At 43.2% G+C, this 20,774-nt stretch overlaps 1 protein-coding gene across 6 annotated transcripts; it reads right to left on the bottom strand.

The window, feature by feature from the left end:
- Positions 1-286: 286 nt before the first annotated feature.
- Positions 287-20,584, bottom strand: vit (vitrin). Of its 6 annotated transcripts, XM_056395919.1 has the most exons (23): positions 19,875-20,582; positions 15,390-15,472; positions 15,092-15,157; positions 14,203-14,359; positions 13,985-14,118; positions 13,826-13,903; positions 13,094-13,294; positions 12,382-12,420; positions 11,919-11,957; positions 11,771-11,821; positions 11,066-11,128; positions 10,478-10,540; positions 8,280-8,354; positions 7,895-7,960; positions 7,397-7,459; positions 5,792-5,854; positions 5,462-5,509; positions 4,823-4,888; positions 4,054-4,201; positions 3,866-3,969; positions 2,770-2,996; positions 2,176-2,689; positions 287-1,836 (listed from the first exon to the last, which is right to left on the bottom strand). In XM_056395919.1, the coding sequence occupies exons 2-23, from the start codon at positions 15,421-15,423 to the stop codon at positions 1,658-1,660; spliced, it is 2,478 nt and encodes an 825-aa protein (XP_056251894.1). In that variant the 5' UTR covers positions 15,424-15,472; positions 19,875-20,582; the 3' UTR covers positions 287-1,657. The 6 variants fall into 6 exon arrangements, with proteins under 6 accessions (XP_056251894.1, XP_056251896.1, XP_056251895.1 ...); XM_056395921.1 differs by lacking the exon at positions 7,397-7,459 and having other exon boundaries at positions 19,875-20,584; XM_056395920.1 differs by lacking the exon at positions 12,382-12,420.
- Positions 20,585-20,774: the final 190 nt, after the last annotated feature.

Below are 20,774 nucleotides of genomic sequence, written 5' to 3'. Positions count from 1 at the left end.
TAGCCTTTATTTGTTTACTTATTTGTTTTATTTGTTTATTTTAGCACGCTGGTATTAAAGATATGCTGAATTAGCTATTAGCAGCTCCTGTTTGCACTGTACCCAAAGATAAACAGGCATTGCATTGCATTACTTTGACACTGAAGATAACCTTTGACACTATGGACAACTTTCGCAATGGACATAATATAATGAAATCCTCTGTCACACTGAATCTAAAAGATGTGCATCATGTCTCTTAGCAACTGGACAGACAAAATATTCAGGAGAAAACAGACACTTTAAGTTCTCTTAATTTTCTTTATTTTATTAAAAATTGCAAAAAAAAAATATTGATCAATTATCTGAACATTATTAGCGAAAGGCTTTTAATATGCATATGTACAAACAGGACATAACAGAGAAAATCATAAATACTCTTTAAACAAAACAGAAATGCCTGCAATGTTAGAAGCAACCACTCAATTAGAAAACCAGAGCGACTAGATGAATTGCTTTCATTCCTGAGAAGCAAGTTTAACATCCGCCATCACTCTGTTCAAAGATATCCAAGCTCCTCTTTCCTCACTTCTAACACAAGTCCACTTCCTTGTTGCTGACTTGAGCTTCGTTTTTACCTTCCACTAACATACAGCTCCATTATCATAGAGAGGAACTTTAACAATGTCCCTACTAACAAATCTCTCCTATTAGGAAGATCAAAATGCACCGTTTCTAAGAAAGTATATCCTCTTGACAGAGAATTGTATATAAAGCACCGTATTATTAAGTTTATGAAGTATGTTAAGCCAAAAGAGGAAGTGCTAGGCATGCTTTAAATCTACATCTCTCTGCAAGCACCATATCCCAGTAAGGCAGCTTTATATTTGTTAATCAGTCTGGTCCCACGTCCTAGTAAGGCACCCTTTATGAAGCTTCTAAAAGTTGCACGTAAGGGATTTATTAATGCAAATAAATCATTTACTTTAAGTATGAAGTTGCCAAGTTGTGAGAAATTTCCCTTTGGCTCCTCCAGCATGTCTCTTGCTTTTACCAGCTTCTAGATACAAATTCAATCAATCAAATATGTAGTTAGTGAACACTGACAAGTTGTTAACAGATTAATTTTGGTCCAGATGTTCTGCAGTTCCTTTCCAGAAGGTCAGAGGTCAAACAGTACATTGGTAATTTGCATGATAAAAAAGAAATTCAAAATGAGGATTAACACTATATAAATGACTTAAAACTGATCTTCAAAGCAATAGTGAATTATTTTTAAAACTCTTATTTACAACTTGCCTTTTAAAAGGTGACTTAATAGAAAGTGGTACCATCATTTTAAATGACTAGGAATACTCTGTTCTCTTTATGGCACCAACAGAGAACAACTGGCGCCACATGAGATGTCAGTATGTCACTGTGTTATGCAAACCCTTTACTACTAGCACCATTTGTATATTTGGGACCAGATGCTGATTGACTTAAAGATTTGATTTGTCCAAACCCACAATCCTCACGTAAATTCAGAACCCCTCCCTGCTCAAATACGGGGGGGCTGCAGCCAATCCAGCACCACCATCTGTTTCAACAGAGTGAGTAAATTTACAATCAGCGCTCTGTTGAGACGGCCCTCGATCAAGATGTCCCTCTTTACACCTCCCCCTCCACACGTCCGTCCTCAGTTTCTGGGCTGGGAATTGAATTCCTGGCAGATGTTGTGGATGATCTTGGGTACAAATTTGTAGAGGTTGTCAAACTCGTCCACAAAGAAAGAGTGCTCCTTGTCGGGGTCGGTGGCGATGTACTCCAGCTCGTCCTGGGCTGCCCAGGCGATGCCGATGGAGTAGGCGATCACACCTGGATCACAGGGAGGGACAGCAGATTACACACACACACACACACACACACACACACACACACACACACACACACACACACACACACACAGGCTTCACATGTGTTTGTCACATCAAACACACACTGCATGACACCTCACTGTGGACTGACAAAATCAAGACGTAACTTCAAAGTGTTAAGGGGCTAAAACACAAGTTTTTAGATTATTATCATTTATTTTACTTTGTTCAGTGAGGTTTGAAAATGATTTTTAGATGTAGGACAGGGTCAGTGCTTGACTTGACCATATCTGCCTAAAATCCCCTTGTTTTTCAGATTGTGTTGTGGTTGACCTCTTACCTTGGCTGTGGACAGCCAGGGCAGGTGCCTTGACGTCATCATAGGAGCGGCCGTCTGTAATGACAATCATGATCTTGCGTTTGTTGGGTTTGGATTTGCTGAAGAGCTGCTCTGCGGCGTAAGTGATGGCAGCACCAGTGCTGGTCCCACCGCTCCAGTAGTTGATGCGTTTGATGGCGTTCAGCAGCTCGGCCTTGTTGTTGTACTGGCCGAAGGCAAACTCCAGCCTCTGCTCGTAGGTGTACTGCACAGCTCCCACCCGCGTGTCCGTGTCAGAGATCTCAAACTCCCGTGTGACGTTGGCCACAAACTGCAGCACGGTGCGGAAGTTGCCGGTTCCCACACTGCTGGAGCCATCGATGACAAAGGCGATGTCGTTGGCGTTGAGGCAGGTTTTGCTGCACATCAGGCGGTCTGTGTCGCACACTCTCTTCACCAGGGGCTGCACGGTCTTCCTCAGGGCAAACCAGCTGGTCACAGGCAGGGAATAGAAGCCGTTTGTCCGACACACAGCCTGTGGGATGAAAGACACACTGTGTTTCACACTGGCACGTTTTAATGAAGCACTCACACATCTCTGTGATAATACTCCACCTTGTCAACAAAGTTGGCCTCAACCAGGTTCTGTTTCTCATTGTCGTCAGGGCCCTCGATGGTGACAAAGAATATGTTGATGCCAGACTCCCGAGCGAGCCGAGACGCCTCCTCCACCTTGTCTGTGGGCCAGCCGTCCACCAGCACCACGGCCACGTTAGGAGCTCCCCCTCGGTTTCCATTGGCATCACTGAAGTACTGCTTATTGATGTAGGAGAGGGCCTTTCCTGTCAGGACACCAGAGGGCAGCAGGGAGACAGTTACACTTCATGAACAGGTCAGTGGTTGAAACACAGACATAAGAGGTAAGACAAGTAGAGCCAGTCTGTTATTCACAAAGTTGTTACTGAACATATGAATAAAAATACACATGGACTGCAGAATATGAAATTAAACAAAAAGGCATTTGAAAAATGTATACTTTTAGTGATCGTGTGATCGTTACATACATTCAGTGGACTGAGATGTTTTTCCTGACCAACATACATAATGTGTTATTCTAAAAAAAAACTACTGTATGCAACACAAAACTTGACATTGTAGCCTGTGTCTCTATGTAAAGTGAAATGTTTTATTTGTATACTGTCACAGAAACAGTGCATCCCTATCATTTAGCCCGTCATAGTTTTGTTGGTGGTCTAAACAATGGCAGAACAGGAGAGTCTCTGTTGGGGACTATAGAAGATTTTGCAACCACTCACACTGTCGTATGATTAGAAAGCGCTTCAAGGAAAACACAAATAACACATATTTGTATCAGTATGCAAAATTTAGCAAGTCATAAAGACACATGTGGCAGTGGGTGCATGCTGACGCACTAACCAACGCAGAAAAACAGCACTTGTCGTCTGAAAGTTGGCCCCCGTGGGCTGGTAAAACCAAGAGCTATTTGGTCAGAGCAGAGGAAAAACATGGCTTACAGAAGCAGGACTGTAATTTAGCTAGCAGTGTCTCGCGGCAAATTTAGATTTAATTCTATCCTAGCATGTGAAAATGTGCCTGGGTAGTAAACCATGCGATAATTGCACCCCTTTCCCTTTCACACTTGTGTTTGTAGGCATTTACAGTAGCTGGCAGCTAACAGCGGGTCACTCACCCACATTGGAAAGGCCTCCCTTCTGCACAATCTTATCTATGGCTGACTTCAGCTCTCTGGAGTTGGAGTGACTCCTCAGACTGATCTCTGTCACAGGGTCATCCCTTCAGACAAAACAAGAGGCAATCACATTATGTTTTCCTATCTAAAAATGGTACATAATAACACAACAAGAAAATTGAGGTTACCCATATTGGATGATGCCCATCATGGGTCCGGCCATGCCCACGTTGATGGTCTGAGCCACCTCAGCCAGGAAGTCCTTCTGAATCTTAAAACGCCGCTTCCCAATGCTCCAGCTCCCGTCCATCAGGAAGGCCAGGTCCACCTTACAATCTGCAGAAACACAACACACCACAAGGTTACTGCAGTTTCAGTCACGTGTTTGCTATTGCATTTGTCATCACTTGAATACCTAATACGTGAAATCTGAACATTTTAAACTTTGAACTTTGACAATCTGCAGCAGTAGTAGCAAAAAAGTAAATGCAAAAATTGAAGGTACCATGTAGAGTTTTTGTAGCAGTTTTTGCCAGTGGGCCACATTTTGTTTATGTTGTACAAACACATGATACATTTCTGCCAGAGTTATCATGCTCCTCCACTGATTGACTTATGTAAAATGTAAACAACGCAATTTAATGCAATTCAAAAAAAGCGTCTTTTCAAATGTTTTATGAGGAATTAAATCTATTTAACACAATATGTAAGCCTCAGTGATACATACAATGTGTTTCAGTGAGAAGGAAAGAAACTAAATTTAGTTTTTTGTTTACAGAAAAAAATTTACAGGGTACCTTTAATGCATGCCAGAGATCTTGTCGTGGGGACACTGAAATGAATACTCCACCTTCCACCAGGATTGTCAAAATCTTGCAATAATTCATCATCTAAAAGCTGCAATAATGAAATATAAATTCTACACATAGTAGCTCTAAATTTGTATGTGGGACATACTTGTGTTTCCCTGTGACACAGGCTCAGGTGATCTGGGTACAGGCTCTTGCTCCTTCAAACTGAAGCCTGAAAATGGAGAAACACATAAATCTTTAAAGCAGAAATCAGCTGAAATGTATGTCTTTAGTTTTCATACTGTAAAGAAAAAATTTAATACATTTTACTGGACATTTTGTGTCCTTTAATATTCCCACCAACAGTTTCTATATGCAATGGTGGACAGAAAGTTCAATTGTAATTACCTTTTCACCATCTAAGGCACTTTAATCATTACTGTCATGGAAATATATCCTGCTACATTTTCTACTGTCTTACTACAAATGAGGAAAAAAGGTCGACGTTGGCAGAAGCAAATTGAAAGAAATTTGCGGCTGCCCACTTTGCAAGGATCCCAAACGTCAGCCAGTATTTGTTGTGGCAAAAATTATGGCGAACAGGAACTGATTTTACCCTCAAGCAACCATGCCATTTGGTTTTAACTTCAAATCCCTTCAATTACAGGCTGGGCAGAAACCCACATGCTTTTCCTTGGATAGCCTTGGTTTGGTTTGTACTTACAGTCAGAAATTAAGAGTTACTGGCAAAGTGTCTGTTTTGGGGGCCGGAAAGAGTAGCATATTGCAGCGCAAGCTATCTTACCTGATTCATAAAGGTTTGCCTCTGGCTTCCAGGCATCCACTGGCTCCACTGCGTAGATAATACCATAAAAGCTCAGCGTTAGCACATTCCTCCCACAAAGCAGCAAGTAGCTACCGACACTCACCATGGTAACTACGCAAAAAGTTTGATTTCTTTGTCATAAATTGAAAATACTGCAACTTTTTTTGTAAGCTCTACTCTACTCTACTAGGCAGCTGAAGAGAAATAAAAAAAAAAAAAGGATTGCTTTAAAGATGCTGTTTGGCGTGTCCAAGCTGACGCCTTCCTGGATACAAACAGGTGTTAGTAGCCATAGTAACCACTGCTCACCTCGAGTATGGGTTGTGTCCAGTGGCGTCTTACGGTTGACATCTGAGTCAGTGGATCGGGGCGCTAAAAGTGAAGACACTATCAACACACACTGACACACGACACATGTGAAACAAATGTAAACATAGGCCATCAAGGGATTACAACCTGCTCCCATTGACTGCAAGTTTCATTTGGGTGGATGTGTGGTGGTATTTTTGTGGTGCAGGTTTGAAATGGCGCAACCACTTGGTTTTTCAAACCATGTCCTTCTGCTTGGATTTGGATTCTCTGTCGTGTCATCAAACACATGGCACCATGGCCTATAATCTGCTTTTTGCATGGCCTTTTGTGTCTTGTCAGTGGGCCATATTGTAGTGGTTTGTATTTTTTCAGTGTGGAGGCTGTGACTAAAGATAAATCAAATGCCTTTCTTTCCAGAGTAGGCTATTTAGATGAATAGTTTTGGGAAATACAGTTGTTTGCTGTTTTGCATAGAGTTAGATGATAGCACTCTCAAGCCCTTGTACTGAGTAAGGAGCGAGGACTAGGATCTGATTAACCTAGTTTAGCATAGAGACTTGAACCAGGAGGCAAGAGCTACTGTGGCTTTGTCCAGCAACCTCTACTCAGTCTAGACGCCCCATATTGACTTGCAGTCGCTTTGGACTGACCCAAAGCACATTTTTACATTTCAACTGTTGAACACTGGTAACTGCAGTGATTGAGCTGACACAAAAGCATGACCTCTACTTCAGTAGTGTGCCTGGAAGCATCCCATGAAGTCATAAACAGAGCAATTAGCTAAAGCTGCTGCTGCATTGCTGTTTGTGTAGACATTGTGTAAAGCTCACTGATAAACTCTTTGTATCTCTTAATCTGTACAGAAAAACCAACGTGTAAAGACAATAAGTAATGGGCAGCTGTGGTTTAGGAAGTAGAGCGGGTTGTCCACTAATTAGAAGGTCTGTGGTTCGATCCCCGGCTCCTCCAGGCTGCATGTCGAAGTGTCCTTGGGCAAGATACTGAACCCCACATTGCCCCTGATGGCTGTTCCAACAGTGTATGAATGGGTGAATGTGGCAAGTATTTGAGTGGTCAGTAAGACTAGAAAAGCGCTGTATAAGTGCAAGTCCATTTACCAAAAGTAGGCAGACCTTTGGACCGAGCCATGCTAGCTGTTTCCCCCTGGTTCCAGTCTTGGTGCTGGCTGTAACTCATTTAACTCTTGGCAATCAGATAAGCAAATTTACCATACTGCCAAACTATTCCTTTAATCGTCATGGCCCAATTCTCAACTAGCTAGAATGGATAGATTCCTTCTTATTAGTGTTAGGGCATATTCTCCATATCTAACAGCATTAGACAATGGACAGGAAAGAAGTCAAATCAAAAGTCAAAATGGCACAATTTGTGTTTTTAATTTAATTTAAACACTAAATGAAACAGGAAAAACAAATAAAACTAGTCCTGTGTCAGAAAACATAAGGATGTGGTCATGTCTGGGAAGTGTTGCGTCACTGGGAAAAAAAAACAGTTTTACATCTACAACCCACACATATGACACATAAAGCCTGGAGCCCAGGACCTGTTAGTTCCCAGTAAAGAGAATAGGAAAACACTTACGGTACGGTCCAAAGTTATAATACCAGCGCTCATACTCTGAGATATCAGGCCTGTGATCGGGAGCTAGAGGAGGATGTTTTGAAACCTGTTAGTATTCCCACAATGAACTTGAGAGAGAAAAGCACATGTTTCCATGGTTGTGATTGGTCACATGTGTTTCCCAACCAATCCCACACCAGTGAAAGCAACGGCTTTTGTGCAGAATTATCAGAGCCTCTCTCACATGCCACCTACATTACGCTCATTTGTTCCACACTTCACAGCAATTTCTCATATGGCAGGCAGATGGCATGTAAACACAATGTCCTGGGAGACAGTGCATGTACTTACATATGGCACCAATTCAACACATATACAGTACATGTTCAGCAGATACCAAACTGTATCAACCATGCACATGCAACTTGAATGGATACAAGGTGTAGTAACCTTCCACAGTGAATGGGGGCAGTACACACCAAACTGTCATGTGCTTGTCCGGGAGGGAGTTTGACTTACCTGTGATCTCAGGAGTGTCTGTCTCGCTCCACGTGTATCCTGAGTCTGGAACTGCATAACTAATATCTGGATGTACAGCAGAGAAGGTGGAGGCATCAGCAACTACAAGGGTTAAATTTAGGGTGCTGAAATTTTCAAAGTAGCTCTTATTGATCCCCATAGGCAAAGCAAACTCTATTCATAAGGCCACATTGTTGGCATCGGATTATTAAATTAAAGGCTTAGATTGAGTGAAACCTGGAAAGCTTTTAGAAAAGAAAACCTTTCATCACAAATCTTGCAGCCATATCAGATTTACCTTAGTTCATCTGAGCATTAATCAAATACCTTGCGTTATTGATGCGTTTAAGATTTGCTAAAAGAATGATGAGCGATTCTTTGATACCTGCTGGTCGTCGAGCTCCAGGGAACCAATCAGGTCGAGGAAAGGAGGGGGGCGCCCAATCCCTTCTGGGAAAAGCTGTGCAGGGGAAGATTAGAAAGCTGCGTTCAGGACAAGCACCAAGGAGAATCATACTTGTGACCTCCACTCAACCTGCCACGTTGTTAGTGGGGTATGCACAAGATGTTCGGCCTTGAGTCAGACACTAAACATACAGTCGACTAAAGGTTTTTTTAGTGAAGCCTTTCTCTTTCTACCTGAATGGTAGAGAGACAGAGGAAGGAGGTCAACTCTCTGGGTAAATGTAAATGCGTTTCTCACTTTACTGATTTCTACCTGCTGCAGTCAGATTCCATCAGGCAGTTTAATCGACCAGACTCTCGCACGGCAAGAGGTTAATTGAAATGTGATTGAAGTGTAGAAGCCCAAACAGCTGAGCAAAACCATAACAGTGCATTGCATCTGTCTAAACTGACTGAGCCATGACAACACACTTCTGTTAACCCCTCCCCGCGGTGGATGGGTAGTTACACAAACACACAGCCTGTGCTCTGAGGTTCCCATCGAGTGGCAGCTAGCGAGCAGGGCCTTTGTTGACTGGGACGGGCTGGAAGAGCGCAGCCAGCCGCCCAGTCAAGCGTGGGAGTATTATTCTAAAGTTGGTGTCAAACCAGGGACAGTGTAGATAGTAGGACGCAGAGATTAGTCTAATCTGCTGCTGGTCAAAGGCGCAGCGCCATAGAGCAGACAGCAGTGTTGTTTTTTTTCTGATGAAACAGGTGCTTTAAAAGGATTGAGTTTAACTCTCCCAATCATAGCCACTTCAGTGATCACTGCGGGCACAAGGTCAGACTGGGAATGGGGACACTGATCCTCACCTTGGGTTGGAGCTCACGCTACAATATGTCTGCAGGAGTGTATGCAGTCTCTCTGAAGTTTATATAAAACCAAATTTGTACTCTTACACCAACACAGAGAACCAACGATCCGAATCTGGACACTTTTTACGTAGGCTTTTGTGGTTGTCAAGTAAGCATATCCCATCACAAATGCGAGGCTAAACAGGATCGTAACATTTCCAGAAAGCTGAGCAATAACTTTGAACATCTGTTTGGGGCAGCCGGGTGGCAAAGCAACAGGGGATAAAACCCCTCATCTCATAAATCAGAGTTCATGACACTGACGTCTCCAAGCATCCACTCTGCTGGAGTGTCCTTGAGAGAGACACTGAATCGCTGCCGGCTCCAGGGGCGCTGCTGTGTAGCTGATCCTGACCTGTAACCTGTGACCTCAAGCATAAAGAATTTCCCTGAGGGCATCAATAAAGTATCACATTATCATCCACAAGCCGCAGATCTGAGTGGCTGTTCTCAGCGCTGATCAGACATTACTATGACACATGTCTTGACAGTAACTGGTCAGTCAGATAAATGATGCACTGGCTTAAACAGCTCACACTGTATTTTAGGAATCATATCATACAATCAAGCATCATTGAAACGGATATGTTTCTGTCTTATTTTAGGGATCCATGGTTTTGCATTCCACAGAAGCAAAAACAGAAGCGCATTCCTCAGTGAGCCAAACCTCGCCTGGTTTGAATGGCTACAGCTTTCTATTCCTGACAGGACCCAGATCCTGCAGCACTGTGGACTGGATCATGCGTCTCTCTGGGAGCAACACAGGGCCACTTGGTGCTGCTGCTTTCATCTCATTCTCTGCAAGCATTTACAAGGGAGGGGAAGAGGCCAGACCAGATGGGATCTGTCATAAGATGTTATTACAGTACTGACAGAGCGCGTTTCTCATCGTGGCCTTATCTAAAAGAGAAAGTTGAGAGCCCTTTGCTGTCTCAGACATAGTGGAGATGTGGCACAAGATGAATTCTGGATAATAATATCACATCGTCCCTCGTCTTTGAGGCATATCGACATACTTACTACTCAATTTATCACGTCGGCTACAGTGAAAGTTGAGTATCTTCTTGTATTTCCGCCTGTCGTTTATAGAGGGCCGACTATGCATTGAACCAAAGCATCCCACAGAAGGTAAACATTAGTGCAGCTTTATAAAACATTTCAACCAGGGTTTTATTGCCCTAGTTGTTCCCCTGTTTGATCAGACCCGTCTACTTCTCTACGTCAGTGAGTGTGTCTGCTTGTGCAGTGTGAGCACTCCCACCAGGATCTGGAGATACTTACCGGGGTTGGACTGGCTCATGGTTGGAGTCCGCTCGGGCGGGGCCGGCTGAACCCTGTTAAAAGCTGTTTGTAGCAATGAGAAACAGGCAGATAGGAATAGAGGGGAAAAAGAAGAGAGAGGGGGGGCAAAAGAGAGCTTCAGGTCTGGGGCTCCATCCGCAAATGCAGCCCAGCTGTTTTGCTTTGAGAGGAGCTGAAGGCATTTTGTCCGCAGCATGATATCAAAAACAAACGGATATATGCTGGGCGTATTTACAGGCCTTAACTCGGCTTCATTTGCCTCTTTTCATCTCGGAAAATGAAAACATGAATAAGAGGATGTGCTTGATGACAGAGAACAGCGATCATCGTGAAAGGAATGTGAAATGGATTAGTGGTGACCCTGGGGTGACGATCACAGGGGCTTATGGGTGTGGACACGAGGGGTCAGACTTACAGCGGCTACGTCTCCTGGATTCTTGTTCCAACAAAGACTAAAAACAAAAATCTGTCCCCCTCTTCTGCCCTTGACCCGCATTCCCTCTCAGTCCCACCTCATCTGCCTGTTAGTTACTCTCTTTGCTGGTGTGTGTTAATGATGAGGCTGACCTGGGCCTACTGGAGAGGATAGCTGTCTCCTCATAGCCGACCCTGCCTCTGGTCTGCGCAGACCTGGGACCAAAGTTTGGGAAACAGTGATATTATGAGATATTATGAAATAACATTCAGCAGTTTACTTTCACTGACATATGAAAAAAGAATATATTATCTATTGTGTGATGACCATAACACAGTGCACAGTGATATAATGTGTACGTTTTATAACGGCAGACAGCCGACACACTCGAGTATTGATGAACATATGACGTGTAGGACAAAACTATAAAATCAGATCTGTGCATCAAATAAGATCAGTGACAACGTTAGGATTAACAAGCTTCTAAGTTAGTGTAGACAGATTTAAGGACCACACAGGCAGCGTTATCAGTGTGGCCACCTCTTCGGTCCAGACGGAATCTCTACAGGTAATAAATGCTCGACAATACAGAGCGAATACAGTTGAATCCTGTATTTCAGGGATGTTATACTCTAAACAGAACTTGGGCTTCTCCAGAACATTCTGGTCTGGCCCTGTGTTAGCAGACTAGCAACATGTTGTTTAAAGCAGCTGCGCACAAACAGAACAGAGATGCCATGCAGAGTTTATGTACATGAGTAGAGGGAAGAAAAAAAAAAAGAAAAGAACAGTAGGAAATTTCTGGCAATCAAAAGTTAGAACGGAAAAGGACACATGAAGATGAAAGCTCGGTTTACCTGCACTGGTTCGATGTGGGAATCTATTCGGAAAGGCACTTCCTCTGAATACTTTGAAGAAATGCCATGGTTTAGTTCAACGTGAATTGTTGTATTTGGTGTAAAGGACTTTCCGAGAGCTGCAGAATCAGTGAGCGTGTTGACATACCTTGGCTGGGACTCTTTCCTTGACCATTTTGTGACTGTCCTATACCAATAACACAATGTGGGCAAATTTAGACAAAAATCTTTGTTTACATGTAAAGTTGCTACAAAAAAATAGCAAATTCAACATAAGTTTTGGTTTAAGCATAAACCAATAGCCCAGGTCATGGCCTTACTGTTTTAAGTTTTTTTTTTTGCTTAAAACAAGTGAGCTGAACTGATTTCACTTACTAAAATACACAAGTTGTGTCGGTAATAATGACAAACTTGCTTTGAAAACAGGACCAGCGATACCTTTAATACAGAATACATGCTGAATCCTGATGCGCACTATTCCCAAAGGACCGATGTGAAGCAAAACACCCCACATATTCCTGCACACCCCGAGTGTTAAGCAACACCACGGCACCCCTTCATGCCACCAAGAAAACCCCTGTGTTGATCCCTGTTCGCATCGCTTCACTTACTTGCAGCTGCCACAGAGGCAAGGTACGGGTGACTGCTGCCTAGATAGAAGAAAGAGAAATGGAGTGCCAATATGGAGAGGAGAGAGATAATGTTACAGAGACAGAATGGTTGGGCGGTTGTCCGGCACACAGCCCATCTCATTTACACACATACCTTAAGATACTGCAGCATTGTCTACTCCCTGTAGCTGCATTTCATCCAAAACGGGACAGATGATTACAGTCTGATAATGTCCTCATTTAATAAGAGTGATGAAAGGTCTGGTGATCACGCGTACAAGTTAAATCAGTCAGTCGAGCAACTGAACACCAACGTACCGTCATTTCATCACAGAGCGGCTGTAATTTGTTATAATTGCAGCTGTGACTTGTAATTACCAGCCACAATTTACCGGCCACAATCATTCATCTTCATCACTCTTCATCAAGCGTTCATTTTCACACAAATGAACGCTTGTCCTGGCAAAAAAAAAAACAGTGATTCAAGTTACGAGATCCCAATGTTGTTAGTTCGACATCAGCGAGGCGGCACACTGGCTGCAGTGGATCTTCTGTGTGGATTGGTTTTACTGGATCATTAACAGCAGCTAGCATCCAAGTAAACACACAATCCTCTACATAACATACATGGATCCACTGGCTTAGAAGAAAGACTCAGCTGTTTGTACATGTATGTATGTATGTATGTATGTGAAAAGGAGGTTTAAATCACCTGCATCCCTGACTTTGTGCAGAGCAGCTCGAGCTTTGGCAGTGGTGGGTGGTGGTGGAGGTGTGTTGGTGGTGGTGGTGGGAGCTGGTGTGGTGGTGGAAGTGGTGGTGGTGGGTTCAGGTGTTGTAGTTGTGGTGGGTTCGGGTGCGGTTGCTGTTGGCAGCACCGTGGTAACCACGGGGGATTTGGCCTCCTTTTGACCTGTAAGGAGACGACAGGTGAAGGCGGACGTGTAGAAGATGAATGGGCGAGGAGGAAGAGCGTCTTCAGTTACCGCTCTGTCGTAATGCATTCTTCACATTCTTCACTAGAATACAGTGCACCGACTCCTCATTCAACCTGAGTGAAGTTCAACATGCAGGAGTCAAGAACAGGGATGTCTATCTAGTAACCTTTTGTCCCCAGAAAAGCTGGTAGTGTCTAGATGTCTAGGTCTGGATCGTCTTTCTCTGAATATATTTCAGTTTGAAATAGAAGTCCTAAATACATGTCGACATATAGTGATTGAAATGCTGTTAAAATAACAATTATATACAGTCTAGACATCCAAAGGTTTTGCTCAGTTTGAACCAAGAATCAACAAATCGGTGCGTATTGGGCCCTAATCAGAAAGATCTTATCATCGTGAAACACTGGGCATCTGCGGACCCACTCCATGACAAAGTGATGCACCACAATCCATATTCACATAAAAAAACAAATGTGGGAGTGTAAGAACAACCCTCCTCTCACTTGTCTTCACGTAGGTTGGTCTTGAAGGGACGTAGTCCAGGGCAGATGGGTAGATGACTCCTTTCTTGGGCTTCCCCACTGAAACAGAAACAGAGCCATCTGTTGGAGGGCTACTTCTGAAGAACTGTGCTTCACATTGTTCACGTCATCATTTAATACCTGAGACGACAAATGACTCCCTCCACTTCGGCAGAGACAGAGAGCGCACCCCGTTGGAGTTACTGCCTTTGTAGATATTCTGCCCGGCCATCTTCCTCACGATCACCTTTCCGCCCGTGTTGGTGATGACGCCACTACGGACACAAAACTTTTCATCAGATACATCCCTGGAGAGACTCACACAAGCTCTATCTCATGTCCACCTCTCCACTGTTTACCTGTGGATGGCTGCATTGCAGATGCTGGAGATGGAGGCGAACACTCCTGTCCCATAAACCTGCTGTTTTGTCTCTTTACAGTGTGCAGGACATCTGACTATGAACTCTGGGAGGTTGATCTTTCCCGCTCTGACATCGCACTCTATGTCTGGAACAGCTGTGGAGGGAGGGGGAAGAAGAGCAACGTGGTTCAACACAGGTCAAGAAACTACAACCACAACTATGGTGATAATCAAATAATTGTTTAAGTTATTTTCCAAGCAAAAATGCTGAACATGCTCAAGGTCCAATCAGTGGACAGTCTCCGAATGTGTCCAGTTATAAATATATCAATAGTCAGGCGGATAAAACAAGCAATTAAGTTATATCACTTTGGGCTTTGGGAAATAATTAAAAGCCTTAACGGGGTTTCAGCATGTCGTTATGAACTTCTTCGGCCTGCCAATCAATTATATATATATATATATATATATATATATATATATATATATATATATATATATGTATATATTTATACATATACATATATATATATATACACTGTTGCTCATAAAGTTGGAATAAAATATTTTTTACCTCTTTCCATGAAATGATTGTGACAATGTGATTTATTCTTGACAGATAAAGTGTATATCTTCTCAAAACTTTAGAAGTCAATCTCTTCCAAAGTGATTTCTGATGCATTTAAATAGGAATAAACAGAGGATTGTGTCTGAAAACAAAATAATTCCAACTTTATGGGCAACAGTGTGTATATATATATATATATATTTTTTGTAAGCTTTTGCATTGTGGTTTTAGAGAGAGTCGCCTGCAGTGGAGAGAGCCGGTGGAGACAATAATACTGGGACTGTCGGAGATTACAGGCTTGCATGTTGATGTTGTCTACCTTGCTTTGGCTTCTTGTTCTTTGATCCGTTAGGCTTGGCCCAGCAAGCACAGGACAGGAGGAGCGCTGCGGGTGAGGCAGAGGGAATTTCACATAATAGCAGACAAAGTAACATAATCATCAGAGTGTTTACTGTACACACAGGACTTCTACGCTGCTGTTTGATGGTGTGAATGTAGAGAAAATTGATTCTGAAGGAGACTGCACCCAGAGTATTTTGGAAATATAACACATTGTAGTCAGGGGTCATATATTTAAAAGCAGCGTACTCCTGCAGTGACACAGACGGGCTGCTCACCGAGGCAGATGGCTGTGACTGATGCTCTGATCATGATGGGTGGTGCGCTGGTTCAGCAGGTCGGCCAGATGTCCTTGTACAACCTCAGATAGAGAGAGAGAGAGAGAGAGAGAGGGAGAGAGAGAGAGAGCAGAATTTCATCTCATGAAACCCATTTCCTGCTTCCTGCTTACTCGCTGAAAGTAACGCTGGACATTTTTGTCAACATTTCTGAGAGTGACAAGTGTTGTTGAGTCAGCTGGAAACAAGACAGAGTAAACTTGTGCCACTGGGATACACTTTCCAGAGATTTCGGGATAAACAGCAGGCAGGCAGTGAACAGGGAACCACACAAAGGGCTGCATGACTCATCTGGTGAATGTGGCCAATTAAATACATAGAAAAAATTTTCAGCGGCACACATTGTTGTGTTGATTGTTTGGGTCAATGTCTCTTGTTCCACTTGAGTTACAAAAGGGTGAAAGAGTTTGCCAGAAGCTCAACAGTGAACATCTGGACTCCGAGACAAAACTGTATGTCAAAGTCCTCCCACTAATATCTGTGGATCTGTGGAGTCAGACTCAATTAGAGAGCACACACAGACATAATTTAATGTGTAAGGAATGGGGAACTGGGTCAGATGGTCCCTTTGTTTGACACCAACAACCACATCAAGCTGGATCCGAGTTGAAATACAGTCTGTTTACAGTAGACAGAACATTTCTTTCTTTGCCTGTCATTCAGAGTCAAAAGTTGTACCCATGTAAACATATAAATCAAAGTGGAACCCTGTGTTAACAAGAACGCAAGTGGGTCGGCGAGATGTCATTCCAGACGCCGCAGGTCTGTCCTGGTAATGAGGAGAACGCTGGTGAGAACTAGAACAGCACAGTCTGAATTAAAAGTCTTATTACACAGACTGGAGGATGAACTACTCATGTGTGAGCCACTCCAGTCCCTGCTGAGGGACGGAGCTCCTGACTGGGGAGGTGATGACTGAGGCCTCCCTGTTAACAGAGGAATGCTGCACCTCCCACGACGGCGGCGTCATGTCGCTGTCACTGCCGCCACACGCCAGCAGGTTTAATGTGATAAAGTGGGAACATGTGATCATACAGTGACCTCTGATCTCTGACTGACATTTACTTCTTCACTTTCAGTACCACTCTCATGTCCGTGCAGTAAATATGAAGCCAATTGAAGCTACAGCCACCAGCCAGTTTGGTTATTATATTATTATGGATATTATGAATTATTATGACCCGGCCAAATTCACTCAATTAATGAAAGAGGGAGAGGCTGTTTAGGAAAAAAAAAAGTCATATTAACAGAAAACAACAGCAGCTAGCCTGGCTCTGTCCATGGGTAACACAATCCGCCTGAGCTGTGCTTCAGTCATGAGAGAGGTGTCAATCTTCTCATCTAACTTTTGCAAGAAAACGAGAGATATTTCCCAAAATGTGAAAACTGTTCTTTAAAAATCAAGAGTGAATCACCAACTGTTTCCTGAACAATAGCATCCTGTGCGGCATCTCCTTCGTATTGGTATAAAGTGCCACAGTTCTGCTGGTAAACATTAGTGTGTGGTTTAATGATGTAACTTAAGAGGATTTGGGGGGATCACTTATGTCCCTGCACAGTTCTCAATTGTAACTTCCAACTTTATGAAAACACAGTGCAAACACAAAATATCATGTTAAGGTAAAAAAAATGAAATACAACAGCAGTTGGTGGTGATAGGACTTTCCCCGCTGCAGCTCTACATTTTTATCTGACATTCATGAGCACTGACATGATTTTTCCACAGTGTTGTGCTTTGACAGGCAGGGAGATCACTGCTGCACAGTCAGGACTACAATTTGTCCTCGCGGGGGAAGAAAGCTGAGGTTGGGAACAAGCCGGGACAGATATGTACATCTACAGTAGAAGAGACAGACCTGCAGCATAGGAGAGGTGAGTCAGCATGCTCCACCGGATAAAGCAAACTACAAAGCTGATCTGTCATTCACCTGCGAGGAAACCTTAACTGTTAACACCATGTTCTCCGGTGTAGAGCTGCTTTCAGCAGGCAAATACTGCAAAAGAAGTCTTTGTTTATAACGACCACTGAGGCCTTTAAGAGAGGTTTGACATCACTGTAGGAAAAACTGAAATGTGCAAAAAAAAAAAAAAAAAAAAGACAATAATTTAAGACCTCTTAATTTGTGTTCTCAGCTTGAGCCTCTAAATGCCTCTTTCTCCAAGAAATGAAACGCAGGGCAAATGATATCCTTTGACAAACACTGTGGGGAGTTTCCTGTACAGTAGATAATAGATCCTGAGGGGACTTGCAGAAACACACACACACACACACACACCACACACACACACACACACACACACACACACACACACACACACCAAACATCCAACCAAAGTAACCAAAAATAAACAGAGATCTGGGATAACTTATCACATGCTCAGATAGCTTTGAAAAATGCCTCGGTATGTGAAGGCTTTCAGACTCACCACTTACCACCCCCATGAATCACAGACGGGGGCGGGTTACTTGCTGTGTAGGTGTTGTATATTTTGCATACACCTGTGTTAAACTTTAGATAAGGCGTGGGTTGTACCTATAGCACAGCTCCGGCTCGCCTCTGTGATGATATCTGCTATATTTTCCACCGTACTGAGCATCTAGAACATCTAATTTACAGCAGGGTGGGGTCACAAATCAAACAAACCGACAACATGCTGAGAGTTAACTGTGAGAACCCGTATATAAAAAAATGAGTCAAGTGATTTCACAGCCACTGCAAAAGATGAAAGGTTTTTTTTGCAGGGACCTCAGTCACTTTGTGGAGACCCCAGCAGCTCAGACAGGTCACATAGTTCTAGGAATTAAAACGCAACTCAATTCAGGATAACATTCTCACTACAACGTGGATTACACACACAAAACAATGTTAACTACGATTACACAAGGCCAAGCTGTCTTGCACAAAGGAGCCTACAGCGAAATGAACATTTTCAGCCCCTGCGGGCAAATTGTTTCTGATGCATAAGCACCAGAAATCTGATAATGGCGGATGAGAATCCCACCTGGAAGGAGTGTCACAGGTATAGAGTGGCTATAATGCAAACAGGATGTACAGTGGCTGCCTGTGCCTATTTCAAAGGCCAGCACACTGTGGGTTCTCAAAGCATGGGCAGACCACACACACTTGTGACTGCTGCACCCTAGTCTGAGAGGTTCTTAAGAGCAGTCTCAAATAAGCACTGATAATACGCTGAAGTATAACATTATTTCACATTTTTACCCCTAAAATGTTTTGCTTCCATCAAGCTCCCTGCATTTCAGCAGCACATACACACACACATTCCTTGTCTGGGGTGGCCACTGTAAATGCAATGAGGCAAAGAACTGAAGGGGACTGAGGCTTTATTTGAGTATCATAACCAGCTGTGAGCTTTGTTTCGCCTTGGTCCGGAGAGATGGCGTGCCTGAAGCGAGACAGTGTTTACACACACCCTGTGCCAGGGAGTGTTAAATCCCAGCTTTCACAGGTGTCAGAGTCATACTGTAAGCACGGTAGATGTGCCAAATGTTATAACAAGCCAACTAAAGAACCACTGGAGAGATCAGACACAGGAGAGCCAACATGTCTCTACAAGGTCAGTCCCATAACCTTTTTGCTGCTGCTGGGACACTATTTGTTTATCAAGCACAGAACAGGCTGAATTGCTTTAATTCTTGGCACCAGCTTCAGTGCAAGCCAGAGCCTGTAGTCTGCTGCTGGACATATTGTATGTACACCACCTGTGCTTAATTAGGCTCTTTCAAACCATACAGTAATGTCAGGGAGAATACACAGAAAATGTCAAACATAATGTACAAGAAATTAAAGCCAAAGTGGAGGAATTCAACTCTAGGGCTTCCTGCTTAGTACACTGGGAAAATGAGACATTTCAAAATAAAGGCTTAGGCAACCTGATGGAAAAGCTGGCTAATTGTCCACGGATCATTTTTTTTTTTTTTTTTTTAATCAGAAGTACCCTACAGCATGAATGAGTATGACAAGACCAAATTCATTCAGAGAAATCCTTCACTTAAGGAAAGAGGAAGGCGCTGTTTACTAAAAAGGAAAAAAAAAAAAGTTAAATAAACAGAAAGTTAAACAAACACTGAATATAAGCAACAGTGCGCTTGTTTGATCAGCCTGTCACATCTCACAAGCTCAGCTGAAATGAACCAGAGCCATACATTTTTAAAAGAAAAAAGAGAACTAAAAGTAAAAACGCAAAATCCTAATGTGGCGTTGATTAAAATTCCCCACACCCCTGACCATTAAAACTAAAATGCGCTTATACGCCATGGACACCAATTACGCGCAATTACGCATCATTTAAAAAGTGAATAATTCATTCACGCCACGCAGCAGCAAACACAAAATCCTCCAGTTCACGTGAGGAGCTTCTCTGCTCAGAACCATCATCTCCGTGAGGCAGTGAAGGTGAACTTACCTGAGAAGGGAAAATAATCCTCCAGGCGTTAGAAAAAAGTAATTCCCTGCGCAGTTTCTCCTCACTCTTTCATTGAAAGCAGCACGGACCAGGGTGTGTGTGTGTGCGAGCACTGAGCTGTTCCACCTGGACTTTTACTCCTGCATGATCGGAGCGCTCATTAAAAGTGGAGAACGGGACGGGGCCAGAGTTTCCCCTCTTTGCCCGTCCCACTTCAGACTCCCAGCTCTTCACCCAGGCAGAAGAAGATCAGTACCCCGGGGCCATCAGGAGAGGATGCAAGGAGCTGGCACATTGTAGCGGAGCGGTGCAAACATATTTGTGTGTGTTTTTTTATGATAGAAAAAGCCAACACACACTTTCATATTGTTTAGTATGTCCAAAAGAAAGATAAGCTTCACATTGGTACTTTAAGCTGCATCTTTTCTGTTATGTAAGGGAGGAAAAACAAGCTATGGTTCTGTTTATCTGCTCTGCAACTCACTCATCCCATCCTCTGACTGAGGAATAAAACAACCAAGTCTCTCAAGTCAACTCTCTCCACAGCAATCACTCCTCCTCCACCAAATAAACCAATAAACACCTGTTTGGGAAACAGACACTGCAAGTCACATCCACTGTCACTTTGGGGTTTGTGGCTTTTGTCTGCTGCTGCTGTGGTCTACAGTACATGTGCACCCCCCACAGCCTCTCCTAATACACACACACACACACACACACATGCACACAACCACAACCACAATCCTACTTCCACCTCTGCTACTCTTACAGGGAGAGCCTGTTGGTTTATGCAGATTGGCACCCAAGCTGCTGCTATTATCCACTATGTGGATGGTTCTGCTGAAGCTGCCTGCCATTTTGATTTAAAGGTCTTAAGGGCTGCTGTAAAAGGAGCTCATT

The sequence above is a fragment of the Seriola aureovittata genome, chromosome 14 (genome assembly GCF_021018895.1).
Source record: "Seriola aureovittata isolate HTS-2021-v1 ecotype China chromosome 14, ASM2101889v1, whole genome shotgun sequence".
Classification (NCBI taxonomy): domain Eukaryota; kingdom Metazoa; phylum Chordata; class Actinopteri; order Carangiformes; family Carangidae; genus Seriola; species Seriola aureovittata.
The sequence above is the reverse complement of the archived record's forward strand: the minus strand, read 5'-3'. Positions and strand labels throughout refer to the sequence as shown.